The following is a 24,569-nucleotide window of genomic DNA, read 5'->3' as shown; positions in this document are numbered from 1 at the left end:
AGCAATGATGTAACATTCCTTAACAAAGACATTCTCTGGGTTGGTTGGTATATTTGAATTGGCAAGTGTCCTAGGCAAAGGCAATTTGCATGAAGCAAAGCAGGCCTGCTCCCTATCAATGCCACTAATATGAATTTGAGTGACGGGTTTTGACCACAAAGAATGACTTTCTGTTGCACTGATTGTAGTGCTCTTGGTCAATGTGTGTGCACACACATGCACATACACATATAGTGGCCCTAAAAGTATTTGGACACTTTAATCACTGTTAAATTTTAGTTATTCTGTTATTCACTGGTAAATTTTAGTTATTCTGTTATTCACTGGTAAATTTTAGTTATTCTGTTATTCAAGTAACCTCGCAGAATGTTTAACAGAATTATATTTGTTTCAAAGAAAAACACTTTTAGCATGTCAGACTCTTGATGTGGACTCCATTAAGAGTCCTGTAAAACACAGAGTGGAAAAGTTAGAATCTGGGGTGGTTTTTCTTAATATATTTTTGGTGTTGGGATCATCAACTCAGACGTGTTCAAAGGCATTTTGGATGCAAACCTACAGAAGTCTGCAAAAAACTTGCTCAAAAGATAATCTGAAACACAACATCAGCCTGTGAAAGAAAGTTGTGCCAAAAGGAAAATTACAATTTTGGAATAGTCTGTTTAAAATAAATGCAACAAACGATTTCAACAACAATTTCAAACATGGCTCAGCCACCTACATTTTAGAATTATCAGTTTTGTAATTTATATTTTGATGGGTCACGTCCTTGATTTTAAGCTCACTGGTTAATGATTCTCTGTTGACTAATGATGGTCGGTTATTAGTCAAATGAATACAAAGTATGGCACAAATATTTGACAAAGATGACAGAGTCAACTGCCGGCGGTCTGCTGGGAGAATATCTGATGTGGGCTTACATAACTACCCTGCCTCCCACTCTGCTGAGCTTTCACTTTGGTATTTTCTTTTGTGTGGGACCAGATATAAATCAACCTGGAGGACAGCTGCCAAGTAAGTATCGCTGCAGCTGTCTGCAGTGTTATGCTTCTCAAGTTCTGATTTATTCAAAGTTACTCAATTCATAGGTAGATTCAAAGTTTTGTGTGTGTGGCAGAGTGCATGTGCTTTTCTTGGTGCTGTACAACACAAATACACAAATAAGGGCTTTTCCCAAAAGCTAAAGAAGAGCATATAGGCCATTCTGCAGATTATAGTCTGGGTTGTTCAATCCATCAGCCTGAACCAGACCTTTAAATCTAAAGAATCACTGTACAGGCCCTGCAGCATCTGAATCGTGCAACAATGAATCGTTAACCAGTGACCTTAAACTCAAGGACGCAACCCATTAAAAAAAAAATTACAAGACTGATAATTCTGAAATCTAGGCGGCTGAGCCACATTGGAATTCATTGTTGAATATTTGATATTTGCACACTAATGAGCACACACATCATATGAATTCTACATGAATGCACTGAGACATTAAAAACTGTTTCTTGTATGAACAACGGAACATAGGGCTGATAGGTGGGGCCTATCAGCGTGTATATGAAGTGTACACATAGAGCTTCTCCAATAGGACTGAGGAATAATACATGTAATATTTCAATATTTTGTTAGCAAAAGTATTATCCACAAGTTGTCAAGATGGTGCTGACAACATAATACATAAATTATTTGTTTGTTTACTGGGAAACATACAATATTTGGGGGTTTTTGGGGCAGTGAGTGTCTATCTCGCCATCTGACATGTTTATTATTATTTATGACAGGATAGAAATAGAAAACATTCTATTAAATGATTAACCAGTACAAGGACTGAATTCTGCAGGAAAACATATAAAAGTGAGTGTGGTGACATACCTGCTTCTTTACAGCTAGAATACCTGGGAAAAAATGTCCTGTTATACTAGACATGAGGGGGCTGTACTGCCACTGGTCACCATAGGTGGGAATCTGTAAAGGCCTTGTGATATAATGTTATTGCGGTACTTGAACCACAATTTTTCTATTGTGACTTAAAGATTTGTGAAATATTGCGACAACATTTATTGTGATTTACTACTGCAGCACTGCAGTGCTACTTCAAACTTGCAAATTACACTTCCAAAAGAAAATATTGTGTTTTATGTAAAATTTATGGTTGTTAAGCTGACATAAAGAAAATACAGTCTTCCTCCTACCTTGGGAGTGTTTTCGCATTCCCCTGAAAAGGAACCGTAGGATGGCGGCAATATGTATCAGATGCTTTTGGAGGACAATGAGTGGTCCTATATGTATTATGGGTATCATAGTAGGTCTGCTCATGTCAAAGACGAAAAACAGGACTGAAGACTAAAAAAAAAGCACTGAAGAAGAACAGAGCAGGCCAGACATACCGTCTCATCAGACGAGCAAGTGGCCAGGAGACAGTCATCAAATGGAGAGAAGTCTAGATCTGTCACCTGGTCTGAGAGAGAGAGAAAGGGAGATAATCAGGAAAAATTCATGCAGGTCAGAGAGACATGTGGGCATATTTTTGTTATACAAAGCCATTTACCTGATTCTCACAGGCCTATCAAAACCAACTGTTATCTTTTTAGAGCTATAGAGACACTTTATAAGAATCTAAGGGAGTTAAGGGATTAAAATGGAAAATACATATACATTGTGAGAAATGCACAATGACATCAGAATCATATCAGAATTTGGAGATAATTGTTTTAAAGAATGATCAGCATTAGACTGATACTTAGATTTGACTGATAATTCAAACTACCGTTTCATGATACATTTATTGTATTCTGGAAAAGCAGAACCTTTAGAGCTGTTGTGCTAAAACATCTGCATTTTATTCATTTTACTGCATGTGTAGTATGCAAGTCTATATACTACATGAAAATACATCAGATATCAGTATTGGCCAGAATACCCATGTCAGTGCATTTCTAGCAATGATAAGGAAGTCCATTTTTTTTCTAAGATGTCTTACCAGCATGACATGGAATCTGCATAACTGTCCAATTGCCATCAGGTCCAGGATCTACTGAACAGAGTCCCACCATTCCACCACCTTGTGGGGAAAAGCAGGGGTTGAAATGGCAGCAAAAAAAGGTAAACAACAAAACACTGAACTTTAATCATGAGGCATGTTTATAAATCATTTGCTATCTGAATCTGGCAAGCAGCAATAACAAGCTAAGCATGCTGATCTAGGGTCAGACTCCTCTTTGTCAGTCATGGCATGAAAACAGCTCCAATGAGATGCAGGTCAGTAAAGCAATTTATCTAATTCACATTGTGGCCATTTTGCTTATTACACCACACATAATAGCTGCTGACTGAATAATTACACTGGTTTCAACCTGTGTGAGATGTAATAAACAAAATAGCTGTCATGTGAATCTGGTGAATTAGCCTTTTGAAGTGGAATTAACCTAAATGGAATGTTCACATACTCAACACTCTGAATAAAGAGGGTGCTCTGTGCTCATCTAGAATGATCCTTGTTGCAAAACAACAACAAAAAACTTAGACCACCACTTATAGACTTACAGTCACTTATAGATGAAGGCCTTGTCATACACACGTTCAGACAGACACGACACATTCCATAGCAGAAAGAGCTTGCTTGCACAATAGTGAAGAATGCACCCTACAGCAGCTTAACACAGAGTACTGTTTACAGATACTACTAGCTTACCAGCCTGTTCGGTGTTAAAAGCCACAAAGCTGCAGCTGGACTTCACCTGGTTGCCCAGAGAGTTCAATGAGCTTCCTCGCACATTTGACACCCAGCCCTGTGGAAATCACAAAAAAAAGAAATTAGCTGAAAACCCATCTCAATCTGAAAAGGTTTTGCTTCCTGAAGAAACTGGCCAATCTGTGCTTCAGTACAGCTAATGAATTGTTATAGTAACATATTCCAAGTAGTCCAACTCAGCTTATGTCCAGTAGATGGTTATAAAGTTCTGAGCCAATGCATCTCAAGCAGTTCTCAGACATGCTATATGGGTACCACAACATGTGTTTAATTTAATTCATAATAAGCAAGCATCTGTGCCTCCTTTGGCTAGAAATCAACCTCTTATCCCATATAAGAGGTCATTTTATGGCCAAAGAAGAAACCAATGCTTGCTAATTAAGAATTATGTTAAACAAACATTTTGTGGAACTCACGTAGGCCTTTTTAAGCACATTTCCTCTTCCACAGCCTTAGGCTCAATCTTGGCACCCATTAATATGCCTGAAAGTGTATATGTGTAATTGTGTGCACAGTATTAAAAAAATCATTCAGTATTAGAAGCTATTTTGGTTTACTGGGTGGGTCGACCATAGGTTTATGCAATATCAGCTGAGCTGAGGTGAGGGGCACACGAGTTAAAAGCCACAGGTGGTTGCATCTGCACCAAGGATGGAAAAAGATAAAGAGTTTATCAGAGGAAATGAATATGTGATGCTTGAGTAATGATGGACAGAATGAATAAAATCAACCAGACCGAACCAAACCAACACTCTTGCTTCCAATCCAAGCCGAGAAAACCATTATGTCTCTCATAAAATATAATACACAACATTATAACAGTTCAAAAAAGCTACGACTGTAAAAAGCTCTGACAACATTATAAACAGGAAAGAGGAAATGGATGGCATATTGCAGTCTAACTGACAGTTGAAATGCCTGCATGTACACACAGTCTGCACGCCTTTTTTCTCTGAAACAGCAGAAACTTGAGGAAGCGTAAAAGGCTTCCTGCGATACACAGTCGGGCAGTTAAAACTGTCCTTTAGACTGTAAGTAAGAGAGTAGAGGAAGAGGGGCAAGAATGCTCAAGCAGTGCTCTCTGGGAAACCATTATGCAATGCCCGTGTCCAACAAAGCGCCGATGAGGAGGCACTCCGTTGACTGAATGTGGTGGTATGAAAGGCCTGAATATAAAAACATGCATTTCATCTTTCAGATCCCGTTGAGAGTGAAAAAAGTTCAGCCTGACAGCCACAATTCAGTCCTTTCTTTGACAGATCGCCACCATAAGGCAGTCAACTTAACAGGATTGGGTTTAAGCTGAAATATGCATGGCACTGCCTCTCAGGCAGACTCCTACACTGGGACATTGAGCCAAAACATCAACACCAGAGTGAAACACAGGAACAATGCAGTCCATTCACCAACACAACTATATGAAAAGCCTCCACAGAAATTCGGGCCACATTTAGATGAACAAAACCACGCAAAAATATCTTGTTGTCAGGGCTGATGTGGTGAGGTGATTGCTTCAGCAAGTTCAGTTCCTGGCATTGCCCATCCAACCTGATACCCCTAACCAGTGTACATCTGCAGCTCTACAAGAGATAGCTGACAGGTCTAATTTCTATCACAGCTGACCACTGTACCCACGCCAGCTCTTATGCTCACTGCTGCACTGCTCAGCTTGGTGGCCTTGGACAAGGTTTTCTACCTTTGTGACTCGTGAGTAAAAGAAGAATGTTTATGGTGGTGAGAAGAAGATATAAACAAATACACCTGTCTTGAGTTTCCTGAGTAAATCCAATCTCACAGGAACAACAATCATTCTAGTTAGAAGAAATGACTCATTTTTAGCTCTTGTAGAACTTTGTAGGACTTTATACGTACAAGTATGTCTAATCCCACTGCACAGAATAGTTTTCATTTCACCATCAGGGTTGTTTCTTGTTGTAAGCAACGTAAGTGGTCGCTTAGAGTACCAGAGCTACAAAGGGCATTGCATGCGTTTTTAATTATTTATTTATTTGTTTTTTTGTTTTTTTTTGGGGGGGGGGTATTTTGTGATATAAAACTCTTATGAAGAAGCCATGACTTCTTTACATCTCTTCCTGATTAAATTTTACACACTTTTTCATTCTTATATACAAAATGATTTCAGATTGAGCTGTATGGAACTATGAAATAAGAGTCGACAAAAGTTTAGAAATGGCCTTGTTCACCACTCATCAGCTAGGATGTGGATGCCTATTATTTAACAATACATTATATTAAAATGAGATAAGTGAGTTCTAGTTCATCTTGTTTGAGAAATCATTGTTTTACAAACACAGTCACCTCACCTTAACCCCACTAAATATATATGCATTTGAAACATCTGATAAAACACCTGAACAAGGTGAAACATACTATGACACTTCAACATTAGCAGGTTCTAAAAGAGCTAAAATAACGAGGATTCTCGAGCTCTAAAGAAACGTCTGGAATCGATGATAGACTAAGTTCAAGCTGTAATGAGGGAAGATGGCCCAAAAACTTTTTCATATGTATTGACATATTTAGGAGCTCTAGGAAGCGGACTTAAAGGTTTTGGATCTTACTGTAAAACCCCAAAGCAAATTACAGCGAAAGCGACCCCGTAGGTCTACAAAAAGAAAAAACAAACATGCCTCTAAGTGATCTAATACAGCACCTCTTAAGCTGCTGTTTAAGTTATGATCCTTGTGTGTAATACACTGTGAGGCAAAATGCAGCCTGCGTTTGAGCACGTAGAAATGGCAATTCGATACAGCATGGGAAACCAGAAAGCATCACGGAGGCTCAGTCGCTCTTCTGATAAACTATCCAATATTAATTCAAAACTTAAGCACAACGTACACTGATAAGTCTGTGATTGCAGACGAACGAGTGTACATACGTGAGATTTCCAAATATAGGCACATTGGGTGATAAGGGAGGAAGTCAACAGTTAGACATCCTCCATACATTTCTAGACGCTGTTTAGCCTGTTCAGCAACCCTCACACAGAACAGCGAAAAGCGAGATTAGCCGAAACCATAAAACTCTCAGTTTTATGTCACTGTAGCAACACTACTCACATCTTTCTTAGGTATCTTCGGAGTCGTATTCTTAAATTTGGACGTCTTGAAGCGGTTCATTCTTGTCTCTTCGCTTTTGTTTTTGTACCTTCCGGGTGTCTCCGTCTGTTGTCAGTCTCGGATTGAGCCGAATGGGCTGCGTTTTCACTACGCATCCTTCAGCGCGCGCCCTGTTGCCCCGATTCGCTGAGCTTCAAGTCAAAAGCTCATAGTCCGTTTCACATCCAGTGTATTTTTAGATCGCAGAGTCTGTCGCCCGGTAAAGAGCAACCCAAACTTTCTGAACACTTCACACGGTGGGCTGTCAAAGGAAAACAAGACATTAACCAAGGATAAAAAAAATAATAAAATAAAATAAAATAAGAAACAAAGTGGATGTGAAAAGAGCCGAGGTCAAAGTAGCCAAAAATAAATGAACACGTAAATATGTATATACGTGCATGGTCTGAGGAAACATATAACTATTTTTTACAATACATTACAAATGACGTCGTTCAAAACTCACGAATCTGATTTATCTGTTTATGTTCTTTTTGTGCCAGATCAGTGACGAGGTATGAAGTGGTAAAATGTTTAGACTGAAAAGACTACGTGCTATTCTAGCAGAACTTGTACCCTTTAAAAAAAAAAAAGTAGTAACATTGCAGGAATTCCTGCAGCATTTCTTGTTGAATCATATGGTAAATTCGTAAAATTACGATATATGCTATAGAATTACTGGAATATTAGGAGGTGAGAATGTTACATATTATTGTTATTATTATTATTATTATTATTATTATTATTATTATTGTTGTTGTTGTTATTATATGATACAGATGTATTATACATATTATTGTTGTTGTTATTGTTATTGTTATTGTTATTATTATTGTTATTATTATTATATGATACAGATGTATTATACAACGTTACAGAGAACTTACAGTCTCTACAGAATAACTACTGATCTTTTTGTGAGGGTACTGCTCTAAATTTCTAGTCAGTTTATATGTACATGAATTCGGAAAAAATGGGGCGCCTGAGCTCAGAGGCATGGTTTTGTTGCTTTTGTCACCCTAAGAAAATGAGATGTTGCTGCATGTGTATTGAATATGAATAAATTGCATAGTCGTAGTAATCACCATGGTGTGCGTGGATGCATTTTCAAAATCAAATTTACAATAAAGTAATGATAATTATGAGGGCTTACGAATTCCTGTTCTGAAATATTAGGGGTGTTACCTGAATTCAACCGTCCTACTACCATCAGACCACTTCACCCTTGAGTAGAGACTCTATTTGTTCTCAAAATATCTTTGTTTCACTCAGTGCTACGCATGCGTGAAACTTTTTACGCTTGCGCAGTTTTGTCGGCGAAGCGGCCGCTGAGAGGCAGTGATGGCGTCTTCTGCTGCTCGTTGCTCAGCACGCTGGGTCACATTGGTCGTGTCCTCAGGCCACCGGCGGAGTTGTTCCGCTCTTGCCTTATGCCGCAATGGAAGCAGTCGGCCTGTCTCCAAAATCGGAATCCGAGGGTTCCGCTCGGGAGGCGGCATGATGCTCGAAGGAGCGCAGAAAGCCGTGACATTGAGAGGGCTGTCAGGTGAGCGGCTGCACAGTTTGCCAAGCTAGCTGGCTAGCTAACCTTAGCAAGGCCAAATGTTAATAGCTAGCTAGCTAACAGCAAAATATGTTTACTTCATACAGAATACACATAAAAGCACTTTTCCTTTTTCCATTATCCCCCACATGTCCAACAACAAGTGTTAAGATTAACCGCTGGTACAGTTAACTGTTATTTGAATCTGTGTGAGGTGACAAACCACGAGGGTTTGTTTTCAAGTAGCCAGATACCCAGCTAGCTAGAAAAGTTAAGTAGTTCATTCCCGTTCATAAATCTGCTTAACAAATAGTTAATAGTTATGGTTCTCTGGTTCAGGTTGAGAATCCTGACTTTGGCACAGCATACCCAACTTACTCACAGTCAGTTGTGTGACAGAAGGAGTCATTTGGCTTATCATTGTGACCATGCCAACTTGAAAGAGATGTAGCAGGAAAAGAGGGCAGTGTGTGTGGTCTAAATGGTAGTGCAAGCGTCACACTGAACACTTTAAATCGGTTTGGGGCGTAACACTAAGATGCTTTTGGGAAACAGGGCCTTGGTCAGCAAGTTACGTTTGAGTCAAAGGGTGACAGTAAATAGAATGGAATATATTTTATAGAGTTGCGAAGTACAGTTTAGGGCTAGAAAGAAAGCTCACGTTAATGTCTTGTCTGAAATATTTTTTTGTTTTTAATGTTGGTCAGCAGGTGGGAGTTCTCTTCATGTCATTTCCAAGCTGTCTTTCCGTACTAGTGCTTCTGCCAGTAATAAACAGGACTTTTACCAGATCCTTGGTGTGCCACGCACAGCTTCCCAAAAAGAAATTAAGAAAGCCTATTACCAAGTAAGACAGCAGCCGGATCCCAGATAGATCAATGTAGTAATAGACAGATTACAATTGCATGTGGTCTGAAAATGCAAATAATTAACATAAATAAATAAATAGCTTTACAACTTTAACTCATCAATAAATGATGACTGTTTGTTTTGCATTTTAGATGGCAAAGAAGTATCATCCAGACACAAACAAAGATGACCCTCAGGCCAAGGAGAAGTTTGCGCAGCTGGCTGAAGCCTATGAGGTTTTATCTTCAGATTCTTATGTCACATAGTTTTAAGGCGTTAGGTCTTACATACATGTCATGACTGCTTTAATGCAGCAAAGACAAAGAGACAGTTCTCCTCTCCCTGAATGTAGGTGCTCAGTGATGAAGTGAAGAGGAAGCAGTACGACACATATGGGTCAGCAGGGTTTGAGGCAGGCCAGGCAGGAGCTGGAGCCAGTCAGCATTACTGGAGTGGAGGGGCCAGCGTGGACCCAGAAGAGCTCTTTCGCAAGATTTTTGGGGAGTTTTCTGGTGGACAAGGCTTTGGGGACTTTAGCAGCATCTTTGGTCAGCCTCAGGAGGTCAGTGTCATAGTGGTATAGTAGTTAACAGAGAGTTTGCTTATGTCATTTGTTAGCGTACAAATTTTGGTGTTATTAAGTATTAGCATAGCATATAATGGATAAAACCTCATTAGCATAATTTAGTAAGAGAAAATATGGCTTAGAGAAGAAATGTGTATGTGTGCTCTCAAAGAAAATGATTCACTTTCAAGAACATGATGACTGAGGAGATCTGCGTTAATCTTTTTTTTTCCAGATTTGTTAAAGCTGAGTTCAGAAAATGTAAAGCAGAGAAATTGTTGTGAAAAAAATAGACACAGTTCTTCTGTCATTGATTAGCTGTGTTCCATCTCTTCTGTCCTTTTCGCCAGTATGTCATGGAGCTGACTTTCACCCAGGCTGCCAAAGGTGTGAATAAGGAAATTACAGTCAACATTGATGGCACCTGCCAGCGTTGTGATGGCAAAGGCCATGAGCCTGGCTCCAAGATCCAGCACTGCCACCAGTGCAATGGGACTGGAATGGTTAGCCATGCTTTTGGGTATGCTAATTTAAGCTGTGCATACAATGGCAGGACTAGCAGTGAGTTTGCATTTTGTGTTTTTGCAGGAGACTGTGAACACGGGACCCTTTGTAATGCGCTCTACCTGCCGCCGGTGTGGTGGCCGCGGCTCAGTGATCACCTCACCCTGCATGGCATGCCATGGGACAGGCCAGACCAAGCAGAGACGCACTGTTATGGTACCTGTGCCTGCTGGTGAGTCAGTCAAGCATTCATATCAGCTTTTTAGCACACAAAGTCGCCAGGGTTGTTATGCATGAATTAGTTATTTGAAGTCCAACCACTTGTTTTCCTGTAACTAACAGTTGGTTAGCTTAATGCTAATCAGATTAGCCTACATGAAGTTGTGCTGCCTTCCAACTTCCTCAGCCTCACAAACTCTTTTGATGATTAGAATTAGAATATTTGCAAAATATTCACTATTGGAAAAAGAAAAAAACAGAAAAATTAGAGAACTGTTCAAAAAACACAATTGACTTGTTTGTTCCCCTGAAATTGTGGCGTGACCTTTATGCGGTTGGTTTGATTTTTATAGGTATTGAGGATGGACAGACTGTTAGGATGCCAGTGGCAAATAAAGAAATCTTCATTACGTTTAGGGTGAGTGAGTTGTAATTTGGTATATTTGTCTATTGTAAATGAATGTTAGTTTCATACTGTGCTCATTTGTGTTCCCCAGCTCATTTTTATAGGAGGGAAGGCACAACTACAGGGAAAAAATACAGTTCACATTTACACTGTGTTATACGCCTGCCATTGTGTTCAGGGTACAAAGCAATTAAACATGCAACCTTAAAGAGTAACTACACCTGAGACCTTTTTTTTTCATTAACAGCTGAAATGCACTGCTCTGTAAAAATAAAATATACCAGCTTTGCTTAAAATGTGAACACAAATGTGTTCCACATCTGCAGCGCCCCTCTTGTACAATGACACCGGAGTACAATGACACATCACAGTATGCAAATCAGGCAAACAACGTTACCGCCCCCTGATGATGCCCTACTCACGCCACACTCTTAAATATGAAAGCATAGGACCCTGGAGTGAGGAGATAACCACACTCAGGTGCTGAGCTAAATACCCCCAGCACCACCTCACAAGGCTGTGATATGCCAGATGTCTGTACCAACTGTAAATAACCTAATTAATCTAAGCTTAGTTTGTAGTAAAGATGTTGGACTGATTAAGTGAGGATTCATGCAAGTCTCCATAAAATTGCCGGTCTCGCATCCTATTCACGCTTCCTTTCACACACCCTCAATTGTGCGACTCACTGAAAAGAAATCAACGGCAAGCAACATTGAAACTACAAAAAGCGAAACAAAGGAAAGGTTAACGTTGACTGGCCATTGTTACTGACTGTGGCAGCCTTTTGTCCGTACAGCCTTTCTCAAACTTTTTTTCCCGCTTTCCAGTGTTGCTTGCTGTTGCTTTCTGTTCAGTGAGTGCGCATGCCCGAGTATCAGTTTATAAAGGGAAACGTGAGCTAAAGGGGAACTGGCTCTGATGTAACACCGGTAAGTGCCATGAACAGCTTGCAGAACATAAGGATTTAGGGCCACTGCAGCAAACCCTGGCTGACCGGTGATGCAGTCTACGACCTTGATGTCAAACTGAATAAAACTTAGTCAATGTTCAAAGAAATCCACTTTATTCATTCGGAATTCAAGGCATTTAAGTAATCAGGACTCGGGTTATATCGAATATGGACATGCTGAACAGATAATTAGAAGCTAGCTGTCACGGTTTTAGGGTATGTTCTATCGTTCAAATGTCTCTCCCACTCGCTGCTAATCATTTTCTGGCACTATGTTAACTCTTCGGCGGCTTGAGTCAGTGGCTCTTACTGTTAAGGCTCAAGACGCGCTGCCTGATCAGAACCACTTTCAGTCGTCGAAGATGGGGATGGTAATAGAGAAAATCGTCAGCCTCGTAAGACCTCTCCGTAGCTAACGTGCGCTAGTTCTAAAAACACAGCAGCCCAGCCCACCAGGTCCCCTCGCAGCCCCACCTCCAAACCTGTCGATCGCTGCAGTGCCCCTCCCATTTTTGAGCATTTTCCAAAGTTGATGGAGTTAGCTGAAAATAGTGGGGTGAAGTTCGTCTTTAAGGGGTAGCACAGCCATTGTCCATTTCTGTTGTAGGCATTGTAGACTGGAACGCTTGAGTAAACAATCCTCTCAGTTTTGTTTGGCTATGTTCAGTACAAGCCTAAGTTTGACTAATTTTAAATTAAAAAGAATTAAAATGATTAAATAATGTTTTATTCGTTAACAAAGATGGCAACCTGAAATCTGAAGAATTCTTGTAAATATCAGTTAGGCCCTCCAGGACACTACTGAAAATGGCTTGCGCAAACAAAATGTCTTGAAGAGATAGTCACTTAAGTCCTATCTATGACCATTCATACATTTGTTTAAATAACACTTGATGTAGCTAGCTATTCATTGATTAGCATAAAAGAGGTAATGTTATAGAACTGAGTGCTGTGAAGACCCTTAAAGGAAAAACAGAAAAGAAGATAGGAAGAACAAATGAGAAATATCATAAGGCTTGGCTAATAAAGCGTTAAACAGAAGTAAAGCAACTGGTTGAATCTGTGCCAGTTTGATTATTGTATTCTTATGTAAAAAAGTGCTTTCTGTTGTGTGCTTGTTTTCTTGCATACTTAAAGAATGCTTTGAACTTTCTAACAGGGTTTTTAGGCCTTGCTGAGTGATGTTCCAAAGTACCAACCCCAAAATAAGCATTTTAGTGGAACTCTCCTTTTAATTTTTTGTTTTGACCCTCAGGTCCAGAAGAGTCCTGTGTTTAGGAGAGATGGGGCAGATATCCATTCGGACGTTTTAATCTCTGTTGCTCAGGCTATCCTGGGAGGGACAGTCAGAGCACAAGGACTCTATGAGACCATCAACCTTGCTGTGAGTAACTCCTTTCCCCAGAAATGACATAGCATTCCTTTTATGCCAAAGCCTTCTCAGAGAATAGCATATTGTGAGGGAAACTGAAAATTACTTTACCATGGTGAAATGTTTTGTAGATCCCAGCTGGTGTTCAGGCAGACCAGAGAATGAGGCTTTCTGGAAAGGGAATACCACGAATCAGTGGCTATGGTTATGGGGATCATTACATCCACATTAAGATTCGAGTCCCCAAGTAAGACACTTTCTGTCTTAAAGCTTCCTCTTTGTCTTTAAATATCAAGTCTTGATTGAAATAATGGTCTTATACTCTGTGTCCTCTGCCAGAATGCTGACTGATAGACAGCGTGCCCTTATTATGAGCTATGCAGAAGATGAAACAGATGTGGAAGGAACTGTTAATGGTGTTACCACTACCACTACAGGTAAGAATTTCACACACACCCTACACCATAAATGCAAAGTGCAAATTGCTCTAATAAGCATAGTATTGAAGTGTCTTAAAAACCTGCCATTTTGGTCTATAATGCAATTATCTCTGCTGAAGCAAAATTGAGCTGGCTTGCATTGATTGTCTGAACTGGGGAAGCAATGGTAAAAAGTACCAGACCATTGGAGGGGGAGAAGAACCAAGAGGAACCAAATTAAAGAAAATACCCGCACATGCAGAACAAAAATCATCCAGCAATCAGTCCTTTCATGCGATGTGAAAATCAACTTGTGCGAACTGCTGCTGTAAACTTGGAGGACAAACAGTAAATTACCCCTCTTTCATAGAAGAGGTTAAACTTTGAATTTCTACGCTTGTTTTAATTGTGGAAGTTGATCAAACAGAGAAAGGAAAGTTTTTTTTCATTCACTTGATATGGAGAATGTTGCTAGTAAAGCCAAAATTGAGATATTGTAATGCTGAATAGAAACACTCTCTATTGAAGCTTTTGTTTCATTTTGGTGAACCTGTATGATTAAATTCATGTCTGATAGGAGTGTGTGTAAATTTAAGCAATGTGAAAAAAAAAGCTTGATTTGCCGTTTATTAACCAAAACATTTATCAATGTCATCTATGACACCGGAACATTGTATAAAAATAGAAAATAACAGTAATGCTAATGATCTGTGCATGTGGCAATCCAGTACAAAAGTAAGATATACTTACTTGACATGCACATTGATATAAACAAATGGTGCAACAGTTCTGTATTCCATTTAAAGACATATTACACTGTGCTTTTGTTTTATAGTACGGACACCAACCAAAACACAAACAATATAAAACACAGCTAATGCAAAAACATCTCATCGACTACAATAATACAGGATTTAAATATGTTATGTTATTTTAGGAAAATAATCACACTACACAATAACGCACATCATTCTACAATTAAAAAAATGTTTTATAGCAAAGGTTATTCTTTTCAGTCACTGTAATTTTAAACACTATAAGGTTTGGTCAGTAGGGCCAGCAGTGCATTGATTCCTTAATATGGAGTTAATTTTGTGCCAAAATGTTTGAGAGAAGATCATGACGTTTAAGAGAGGAATGTTCCGGTACCACAGCCATGAACGTACCTTGACCAATTGGCATAAAGCTGCTTAAGAAAAGATGCCATGATTGGTGCACTGACAGGAACAGCCCCTCGACAGCTCTGATTGGCTGGAGTTTTGACACAAACGTTCAGACATTTTACACAGATGTGAAACTCGAGAGCGTCCTGTGGAGTTGAGAGCAGAGATGATTTGCGCGTACATACGAGTTTTGAAGGTGAAGAGTACGATTGAGCAAGTTTCGAGTTTTGAATGAAAACCAGTGTTTTGCAGGTACGAGCTCTGAAAGGAAATGCATTATTGTGCAGATTTTCAAGTTTTGAATGAAACCAGAATGTTTTGTTGAGCAAATCCGAAGGTGTTTACCTGCACATTTCATGCTGACAAATGCATTGAAGTTCATTAGCCGCGCGCTCAGAACGCCACTGTCTTCTCAAACCGGAACGTTCCTCTCTCAAACATCATGATCTTCTCGTAAACATTTTGGCACAAAATTAACTCCATATCTTAACCTCAGAATCTACCTATGAACACAGCTATTGGCTCACAGGCTGCAGAATGTTTTATTGGCCCCCTACCAAAACATTTTGCATGAATTAGGGTGTGCTTCATATTTGTAAATTAAATGCTGGTTGGCTGGCGCTAAATTTCACGCACTAAAGCTGAAACAGAGTATTTAGTACATCATTAAAGATGGTAAAATCTGTACTTTTTAAACACAACTTTAATGAATATGTCCCCAAGTGTGTTTTGCTGTTCAAACTGCTAGATAAAACACAGGTCTGTGTTGCATGAAAGGAAAACAACAGATTTGGGCCACTTTGAACATATCCTTAATAAAAGCCATGCTGGGATCATTCGTCAGCAGAATGTTGCAATTTGCTTTTGAAGTGTTTGACTGTTTCCTGTTTCTTAAATGTTGCTGTGAGACCGATCTTTGCCAGCTGCATAGATATGGTTCCACAGGTTTACAGAACACTGATTCATATTGGTCTTCTTTTTCTCAGGTAAAAGATATACAGGAAACTAGGAGACCAGGAGACCTGTATGTGTATGTGGTGAAGAGGATCCAGGGTAGTTGCAACAAAATGGCTATGAGAGACTGCTATATGGACATGCAGAAATACAAGCAAGAGAGAGTGTGGTGAGGTTGGCTACCACATTGACCTCATGATTTTTCCCAGCCATATCACAGCAGACAGGTGTGGGTACACCGTTTAATGACAGGACTGCTGGCTTCTCAGACCCTTGGAAGAGGATGATGTTATAAAAGGCCTTAGGTTATAGTAACCGTTATCTGGCTAGCTAGATATGCAGTATCTTCTAGTCTGCAGTAATTGTGGAAGGATTTCAGCTGGCCTCTTGAGGAATTCTTGGAACCCTTAAACAGATCTTCTCATACATGACCTGGCTTCATACAGAATTAAGTTTCATTTAAAATGATTTTGGTCATTGTGTGCCCCATTAATGGAACCTTCCTTTTAAAAATATACACTTGTCCTTTATTCCAGAATGTGCTTTAAGAGGCCAATTGTGTTTTCATCTATGCTCCCAACATGTCTGGGACTAAGAGTGAATAGTGGCCGCCAGGTTGTATTCAGGTGTAACAATATTAAATTTCCCTACAGAGATTGTGTATGTTTAAGTTCCTGAGAGTGCCCTGTCATTTTCAGACCTTAGATCATACTGAAAAGAAGGTGGAATAACCTCTGTTCTGCCTCACAAGCTCTGTAAAATAGCAGTCGTTATTTAAAGCTTTCAGTGCGTCACTGTTGAGATATCAGTGATATATAATAAAATTCAACATGTATGACAGGTGTATATTAATACTGTTTTGGAAAATGTGCAGATTTAGAATAAAACAGGAACACAAAGTAGGGTTGATTCAGGTAAATCATGATTTTATTCTTCACAGACTCAACTCTTGGTTGTTAAAATTAAGTTTTGGAAGGACAGGCTTAGAATTACATGTTTTATTAGTAGAGACCCTTGTCAGCAATAACAGTTACTTATCCAGCTATTAATGTTAACTGTTCCGTTACATTGTAGTCCTCAATACAATGTCAGTGCAATATGTAGGAATGAATTAATGAACAACTGGTCTATTGCTTCTGGAAGCTGCTGTGGGTATGTCACACTGTGTTGTAATAAAACTCTATGGATGTTTGATCTTTTATTGCCTGATCATTTTGCCAAAGTGATTCATTCAACAATGTTCATAGCATTTATTTCCTAGGAGCCAACTGGCCTGAACTTGTGAAAAAGCCTTTTGGAAAAAAGGATACATAGGAATGTCAGTAACACATGCAACCTAGGAGGTATTCTACAAAGTAAGATTTCTTAGCAGTGCTAGATAACTAAGCCCAAAGTGAGGATTATCTTGTATGAATGTTTATGTTTAGACAGACTTGATCTAGCTAGCACATAAATCGCACTGTAAAATGTACCCCTGATCTTTTCAGTAAATGTAAACATAATCCTACAGTTATGCACCTTCAAGAAAAACACAATAGCTCTCAACCTCAATAGAACACACTACCACAGATAGTGTTTACATGGCATGAACAAAATCCAAAGTATCCATTTGTGCTTTAGATTCATGGGAAAATGGAAACTATAAACTGAAGTTCACAAAGAGGAAATCTGCATGTGGCTCATCCTTTGGTTTCAAAATGTCACATTTCATACTATTCATTTATTAAAATACATGACCAGAAACTAATTACAAAAAGAAAACTGACAGCCAAAAGAAACTCAGTCATACTAATTAAGATGCTGTATAGTAGTGCACTCCTGAAAACTCAATGTGCAAAATAGAAGCAGTTTGTGAAGACTTTCTTTTAGAACTTCAGCATTAATGTACTCAAGAAGACCACCAGCCCATTTGACATACACAAGCAGTAACTATATCAAAAACCATTTTGTTTATATCAGCTTCATAAAAAATGGAACATTTATTTTTGAAAAAAAATACTGTTAACAGTGGTTTTTACATCTAGAGATCTGTGTAAATATGAAGGGAACAATGTGACAACTTGTCCTCTAACTAACTGAAAAAATCATGGTACAGGAGCTAAATGGCATGTCAAACAGAACGATCAGTGGCCTGTTATGTAAAAGGATGCAGAAAAGGACAGTTAACATACTCCGTCCAGTGCAACATAACTGCATAGCATTCTGCTTAAAACTGCATCAGTCAGTCACATACTGTCAAAAATATCCTTTCCATGGAAGCATACTGGGGAAAAATAATTATTACCAATGTATACTCATTTAACTCAATACACTCATTCTCATTTCACTGTCAGAATAACTATTCTAGTCAAAAGATCTTTAGGCTCATCCATTACAGTCATTTTGGGTGTAGCACTGTCACCTGCTATAAAAAGTAGTAATGTGATTCTTTATACATAAAGCTAGACAAAATGAAAACCATCATTAGCTATGCATTACAAACTGAACTGGGTGTAATGGTGGTTAGGTTTACAGTAAAATTCGGTCACTATATGACCATTTCAAGTAAGTAAACTGAACTGTAGAACAATCCAAACCAACAGGGCCCTTCCTTTATTAATGTCCTCTTAAAATACAATCTTTTATATTAACTGTTATTACAAGAAATACTAGATACCTTTAAGCGATTATCTGCCCTGCAGATAAACTAGGTCATGCATAACAAAGTCTTTTATTTAAAAAGCAGGTTCAGGAGGCAGGAATGACTTACAGTGAATCTGGATCAATTAGCAAATAAAATTTACACATTTACTAAAACTGTTAGTAAGTGAGCCTGGTCTATATGGAAGCATATCGGTATCAAAACTAAAATGGAAATGTAATATGTAAAATGGCAATGTATTTGTATGTTTGCAATTTAAAAAAGAAGCTGGCAAATAGGAAGCCAAGTTTAGCCTCATTTTTATCAACTAGACCAAAAAACTTCGCCACATGATCAGTTAAACCATTTTTTATGGAGTCATGTATAAAAGACATTTAGCATCAAAATTGGCTATATTTCTCTTCTTCGCCACATCTGCTAAGATGAGAGTAGCTACAAACTCTTCAGCTGCCATGTTTTTAGATTGGCCCTGCCCTGACAGCATGATTGACAGGTTGGGAAGTCTGTGAAAATGAAAATTCAATCTGATGACACAGAATGAGCACAGTAGGCAAGAATATGTAATTGCAAAGAGGTGCTGTTCCACCATTTACATTTGAATCTGCCCTTTTCTAGCTTTGTGCTTTTTTTGATAATGCAATCTAAATTAATTATTAAGAGTGTGATAAATGCACATAAGATAAATTCTGTTTTATCATTTGACATAATTATTGCATAATCACATTAAGCATAAATATGCAGTTCCAGAAATTTTGCATTTTAATTTAAATAAAGCTACTCATTAACCATGTAGATGACCGTTGAGCTCAAACACTGCAAATATGAGTGGGAAATTTAAATGCAAACATACAAATACACTGCCATTTCACATATTAGTTTGTTTTAGTTTTGATGTGCTTCCATAGGTCTATAACTAAATCTGTTATTTTAATTATAATATTTTATCCAAGTAACTGTTCTGGTAATTTTCAACTTAATATGAAGAGTCTCAATAGGATTAACTACATCTTCATTCAAAATAACCTATGCTACCTTCCATATGAAGACACTGAGTAAACACATGAATATGGAAATCAGTGGGCAAACAACCAAAAGGCAGATGTAACACAAAAGATTTTAAAGGTAGAAGTGGATGAAGAACGTGCCTATTAGACACAAAGCAAATCCTCTATGTAACTCATTTTTTATAGGTCATCCTTCAAGTCTGACACTAGTAGTAGAAGTATTACCGTTTCTCTTAAAACCACAATTTGAGCAGAGGGAGAAGTGTTCCTACATCAGCATAAAATATTAAATTCTACACAGGTTTTCTTCGACCAACGGATGAATGGATCAAATGAGGTACCAGGCAGCCAATCCAGCAAGGGCAGCAATCCATGCAGCCAACAGAACTTGACCTGTGGGGTTTCTGAGGAAGGCCAAGGCCATTTGACAAACATATGTTGATCCTCCACTGGCAGCTACAACAGGAAAGAGGGTAGAAAAACAGATGCATGAAAAAACACCACTACCTTAACAAAGTCACTTCAGCAGGTTCAACAGTCATTTGGCAAATGTTTGTAAATGCTGCAGATGTATCCAGATTAGTTGTCAGATCTTGCTTACCCATCTTGGCAGCATAGTAAGGGCATTTGCTAATGTCTCCTTGCATGTCACCATGGATTGGACCTGCATCTAAAACATCCTCCTGAATAGTTTTTCCAATCTCCTCCAGCTCCTGGAAAATCTGCATTAAAAGCAGAATTAAAAAAAAAGAAAAATCAGGTGGAAGCAGAGATTTAGGGTTACGTTGATTTTAAGGCACATTAAATGATGGGCTGAATCTCAAATGGGTCTTTAAACCTTATAGTACATTGGGCAGCCTGCAACTGTGGAGTGCAGTGTGCCACGTTCCACATTTCATTTTTCAGCACTTCTAGTACGTCATCTGGGTATTCATAGCACACTACGTCGCTCTTCATGTTCTAGTGTGAACACACTACTTGCACTAAAAGTGGCTACACTACTAGGCACTATGAAAGAACTCAACTTGAGACACAGTGAGGGTCCTTACACTGAAACCCAAGTTTTTAATATTGACAGTGTCACAGCTATCCATGGTCAGTCCAAGACAGCATAAATGGCCCTGCTGTAGTCCCATAGGGGCCAGACGGAATCTTGTAACAAGAACATCTGGGGACAATCACGAGAAATTTTGGGTTAAGAGTGGGAGGGAATGTAGACATATTACAGGGAGAAAAACAGTGTGAAATTTCTAAACCAATCCAACACCTTATTAATGTAGAGTTCCAAATAGATGGTGTGCGTGTCAACATTGACAAACACAAATCTGTTAGCACAGCTGAGAAGTACCCCCAAAAAACTCCACATAAGCTTGTAGATGTGTGTTGCATGTGCAGAGAACGTTACATGCAGTAAAAAAAACATTATCTCTTGCAAGGGAAAACAGATCTGTCCAGCTAACAACAGTCTTTTGCGAGTTAACTCGGTTTGCTTGTGTTATTGAATGGGCTCTATATTAAAACACACACTAGAACTAAAATACTAGAACACTGCACTATCTTGCCGCAGCAGCAAAAGTTTTACAAGTTGTCCCCAGACATGTATTCTCATTACAATATCACATCCAGCCCCACACACTAGCCCTGCTGCTGCTCTCTGAGTGGAAAGGAAGTACATTCAGCTGTCCTACAATGCTGCATGAGTGTCAGCTTGAAAAGATCCAGTAGCTGGCTTCATGTGTCATGGCGCAAGCATAAAGTTAACACTCATCCTTCTATCATGCGTGCGATAAGAGAGACTTGGTGGGTGGGAAATGACATTGTTGAGGAAACTGACATTGGTGAGGAAATACCAAAAAAAGCAAAAGCATATAGTTGCAAGTGAGGGATGCTAAATGAGGATGAGTGAGGGCTCACATTAGTCCATAATCTGGAAAAAAAAAATTCTAAAATAGTGGGTCCAAATACTCCTATTTTGATGTGGTAAGCACACATGCTTGTGATGAGACACGTCAATAATATTTGACTGCGAAACAAAACAAACATGATGACTTCTTTTAACTGCTCTTATCAAATAAAAAAATGCATTTATATCCTCATACCTCCATGTTGAACTGGAAGGCCAAAATGGCCTCCTTAACAATCCTCTCCTTGGTGTCAGTGTCCAGCTCCAGTTCATTCATGCGGCTCCGGTACAGCTGTTTGAATGCCTTAGCACTGTGGATGCCATCAAATTGGTAGAACTTGAGCCCTTCCCCAGTAGGCGGCAACTTCAGGGCACGCTGTGCCACCTTTTTCAGCACCTGACCCCCTGAGAGGTCACCCATATAGCGAGTATAAGCATGGGCCACCAGCAAGACAGGATCATCTTGCCCGACTTCATGAATGCGGTCCACATAGTGCTGAGTGGCTGGGGAACAGCTGACCTGGTTCTGCCAGTCCTCTCCATAGAAATACTCCAGGTCCTGGGCCAACGCCTCATGGCGATGCAGCTCATTGGGAAAGTAGAGTGGGGCAAAGTTGGGGTGATCCTTGTTCCTCTCAATCTCTGCTTCCATGGCTGTGTAAGTGTAGTACAGGGCCACTGCCCCAAGCTGCGGATAAACCAATATTGTTTATTTATTTATTTTTATTATTATTTTTCAGAACTGTAGGTGTGATTTTTTTTTTAAAACTCCACACTGTAGGTCATTTCTGAATAAGAAGACAAAAGATAGAAATTTTTCTATATTCACATCCTTTTTAGCTGGAAAATGAGCTAGCAATGAGAATTGTGGAAAGTGACTTGATGGTTCTGAACAGGGAATTGAAAGCCACCAATGTAAGACAACTCTGCAAAACACGAAGTATGCACTGGTGATACAGCGGTAAATAAGTACTTTAAGATGTAGCAAATATAGGCATGTAAGGAGAAGCATAAAACTTTGGTTGCCATCATCTCACCACTGCATTACACCTCAAAGAGTCTACTTTTGCTAAGACACTGGAAGACAGCCTAACTCACTGGCTTTCACTTCTCTCTTACAAAGAAATGAGTCACATGCCTGCTCATTCCCTGTTAGCTTGTTGCCAGCTTTATAGGATCTAATGAAAGTTCACTAAATTCCTCTACACTGTCTTCACAGTAAGAAACCACTTCAACTATGTGTGCCTCTTTAACAGTACGAAACTGTGGAGTCATTTTACATTTAAAATCTAACCTTAAAGAGCTCCTTGCGTATGCGCCCCCGAAGGAAATCTTTGACAAACTGTGTGTTTTCAGCCTTCTCGTGAACTTCTTTGGTCCCTGCTGCCAACATCTCAGAAAGATCTTCAGGTCTGTAACACAATGTTTTGTTAAGCCGACATAAATGATGACTTTGTCTACTCAAACATACCAATCAGAAAAAAAGCAACAGATAAGACTTAATTATGACATTCTAATATGTTTTCTCCATGTAACTGTCAGAAAAAGAAAACAGTACCTCACATTCTCATTTCCCTCTTTGTCCTCATATACAAGGCCACTGCCATTTGCTGCACTCGTTCCAGAGTGTTCTGTCTTCACAGCAGACATCTCTGACATTCTGTCTCCACTGACTGGTAAATTATCACTAGATTGTTACTATCAGCATAAAAGATAGAACATGTTATTAAAGCAAAAACACTTCATCAAAATCAATACTGTGAATCCAATATTCACTGATTCAGAGTTAAGATGAGTCTAAATCTGAAAGATTATGTATATCAAAAGGAAATTCAATATTACTATTTAAACCAAAGCTCAAATGCTCAAGGTTGAAGCTTTCAGTACAATCATGTAAAAAGATTACAATCTTTATCAGAACATAGTCTGGCTTATACAATTAGGAACAGGCTTGATCCTGATAACGCAAAGACATTTATGTAATTAATAAGTCCTAAAAGTTACCAGTACATGAACATACTTCTAAAACATGATCACCATCTCCAGTATGTTACCTTTATCTCGAGATGTTGCGCAGAACACAGGTTTGTGGTCAGAAGAAAAAGCTCTCCTTGTAGTGTTATTGATAGCGATGTACAAGCATCCACAGTCCAGCTGAGAGCTCCTCTACCTTACAAAGATATATGGAATACCGCAGTTAAACAGACAGTTGAATGAGTGGGAGTAAATAAGAGAAACAGCTGACACAGTATGAACAGCAATGGCAATAAAAGGGGAAAACGTTCTATCCCTAAGGCGTCACTGAGGCCAGTAACAGGCCTGTTTACAACACAACAGTTTGAGCTAAGCATGCGAAGTAGAAACATAACAACAGAACAATCACGACCAAAAAACATTTGTTCTAGTGTTTGCCACTTACAGTGAACAGTGAATACGAGGAGACAGCTAGGTAAATCAGACGCTCTCTAGCTATTTAGCTACCACATTTGATTATTTTTACAAAGTGCTTGGCTAGGGGTAAGGACACCACTCCGCAACGCTTCACAGATCTGGAGGATCTGGATGGCAGTAAAATAAGCAGATCAATCAGATGGCCAACGTCACTATCTGCGGTTAATCAGTTTATGAAGCAGTTCGTCAGCTGGTAGGTTAGCAGGTAATGTTAACTGCATAACCAGAAATATAGCCAGCTAGTTAGCTAACTAACGTCAGCTAGCCGGTTAACCGTTTAGTTTACTGTAATTAACAGGATTAGCAAGAGCTGCTTTAGCGATATGAAGCTAAATTCCTAACGTTAGCTAGCTAGCCAAATTAGCGGTTCCCAGTCGCCTTTGTTGACATGGAGAACTCGCAATGATCAGCTATAGCCTGCTCTATAGTTACAGCCACACAAGCTGAATAAACACGTGTGTAACATATGTTACTTGTAAATGTGATGCTCACCAGAGTAAGTAAACATGCTTACCTTTAGTTTCTACTTCGTATTTCCAGTTTAAACGAGGGCAGCGCTTATTCGCCAGTTTGATACCACGTGTTTGTCAAGCGCAGCTTCAGTAGGACGCTGTGCGGCCAACAAATCATACACATGCTGAAATTTTAGAACATGATTTGTAGATCAGCGAATATGTGAGTCTAGGAATATGGGATGATTGAAGACACATTCAGTGTGCATTTTTTATTCTTGAAGAATACAGTCTCTTTATTGATTGTT

The 24,569-nt window shown here is 39.1% G+C and overlaps 3 protein-coding genes across 9 annotated transcripts in view; 1 reads left to right on the top strand and 2 right to left on the bottom strand.

Moving 5' to 3' along the window:
* LOC118821423 (mitochondrial import inner membrane translocase subunit tim16-like) overlaps positions 1-8,886 on the bottom strand; it is a 159,334-nt gene extending 150,448 nt beyond the window's left edge. The window contains exons 1-5 of one of the 2 annotated variants that reach the window (XM_036590014.1): positions 8,790-8,886; positions 6,826-7,126; positions 3,686-3,782; positions 2,975-3,055; positions 2,382-2,452 (exon numbers count right to left, since the gene is read on the bottom strand). In XM_036590014.1, coding sequence (XP_036445907.1) covers positions 2,382-2,452; positions 2,975-3,055; positions 3,686-3,782; positions 6,826-6,885 — 309 coding nt within the window. In that variant the 5' untranslated portion in view covers positions 6,886-7,126; positions 8,790-8,886. The remainder of the gene's footprint in view (positions 1-2,381; positions 2,453-2,974; positions 3,056-3,685; positions 3,783-6,825; positions 7,127-8,789) is intronic. The other variant, XM_036590016.1, reaches the window with a different exon arrangement.
* dnaja3a (DnaJ heat shock protein family (Hsp40) member A3a) lies at positions 8,191-17,002 on the top strand. 2 transcript variants are annotated; one of them, XM_036590020.1, is made up of 11 exons: positions 8,191-8,410; positions 9,118-9,254; positions 9,409-9,492; positions 9,609-9,818; positions 10,172-10,324; positions 10,410-10,557; positions 10,898-10,962; positions 13,158-13,286; positions 13,406-13,521; positions 13,614-13,711; positions 15,843-17,002. In XM_036590020.1, the coding sequence occupies exons 1-11, from the start codon at positions 8,206-8,208 to the stop codon at positions 15,863-15,865; spliced, it is 1,368 nt and encodes a 455-aa protein (XP_036445913.1). In that variant the 5' UTR covers positions 8,191-8,205; the 3' UTR covers positions 15,866-17,002. The 2 variants fall into 2 exon arrangements, with proteins under 2 accessions (XP_036445913.1, XP_036445912.1); XM_036590019.1 differs by having other exon boundaries at positions 9,115-9,254.
* Positions 16,716-24,415, bottom strand: hmox2b (heme oxygenase 2b). Of its 5 annotated transcripts, none has more exons than XM_036590023.1 (7): positions 24,324-24,415; positions 23,413-23,528; positions 22,917-23,056; positions 22,653-22,770; positions 21,555-22,046; positions 20,057-20,177; positions 16,716-19,911 (listed from the first exon to the last, which is right to left on the bottom strand). In XM_036590023.1, the coding sequence occupies exons 3-7, from the start codon at positions 23,015-23,017 to the stop codon at positions 19,784-19,786; spliced, it is 960 nt and encodes a 319-aa protein (XP_036445916.1). In that variant the 5' UTR covers positions 23,018-23,056; positions 23,413-23,528; positions 24,324-24,415; the 3' UTR covers positions 16,716-19,783. The 5 variants fall into 5 exon arrangements, with proteins under 5 accessions (XP_036445916.1, XP_036445921.1, XP_036445920.1 ...); XM_036590028.1 differs by having other exon boundaries at positions 22,917-23,031; XM_036590027.1 differs by having other exon boundaries at positions 23,413-23,524; positions 24,324-24,367.
* Positions 24,416-24,569: the final 154 nt, after the last annotated feature.

The sequence above is a fragment of the Colossoma macropomum genome, unplaced genomic scaffold (assembly GCF_904425465.1).
Source record: "Colossoma macropomum unplaced genomic scaffold, Colossoma_macropomum, whole genome shotgun sequence".
Lineage (NCBI taxonomy): Eukaryota > Metazoa > Chordata > Actinopteri > Characiformes > Serrasalmidae > Colossoma > Colossoma macropomum.
Note: the sequence above shows the minus strand (reverse complement) of the source record. Positions and strands in the feature narration are given on the sequence as shown.

What these genes read in the sequence shown, in the direction of transcription:
- dnaja3a (XM_036590019.1), top strand. Translation starts at nt 8,206, where the DNA reads ATGGCGTCTTCTGCTGCTCGTTGCTCAGCACGCTGGGTCACATTGGTC. An exon ending in TCTTTGGTCAGCCTCAGGAG is followed by an intron (nt 9,819 to 10,171) that starts GTCAGTGTCATA and finishes CCTTTTCGCCAG; the next exon opens with TATGTCATGGAGCTGACTTT. An exon ending in ATGAGACCATCAACCTTGCT is followed by an intron (nt 13,287 to 13,405) that starts GTGAGTAACTCC and finishes AATGTTTTGTAG; the next exon opens with ATCCCAGCTGGTGTTCAGGC.
- hmox2b (XM_036590023.1), bottom strand. Translation starts at nt 23,017, where the DNA reads ATGTCAGAGATGTCTGCTGTGAAGACAGAACACTCTGGAACGAGTGCA. An exon ending in GAGGGAAATGAGAATGTGAG is followed by an intron (nt 22,771 to 22,916) that starts GTACTGTTTTCT and finishes ATTGTGTTACAG; the next exon opens with ACCTGAAGATCTTTCTGAGA. An exon ending in TTACTATGCTGCCAAGATGG is followed by an intron (nt 19,912 to 20,056) that starts GTAAGCAAGATC and finishes TTCCTGTTGTAG; the next exon opens with CTGCCAGTGGAGGATCAACA.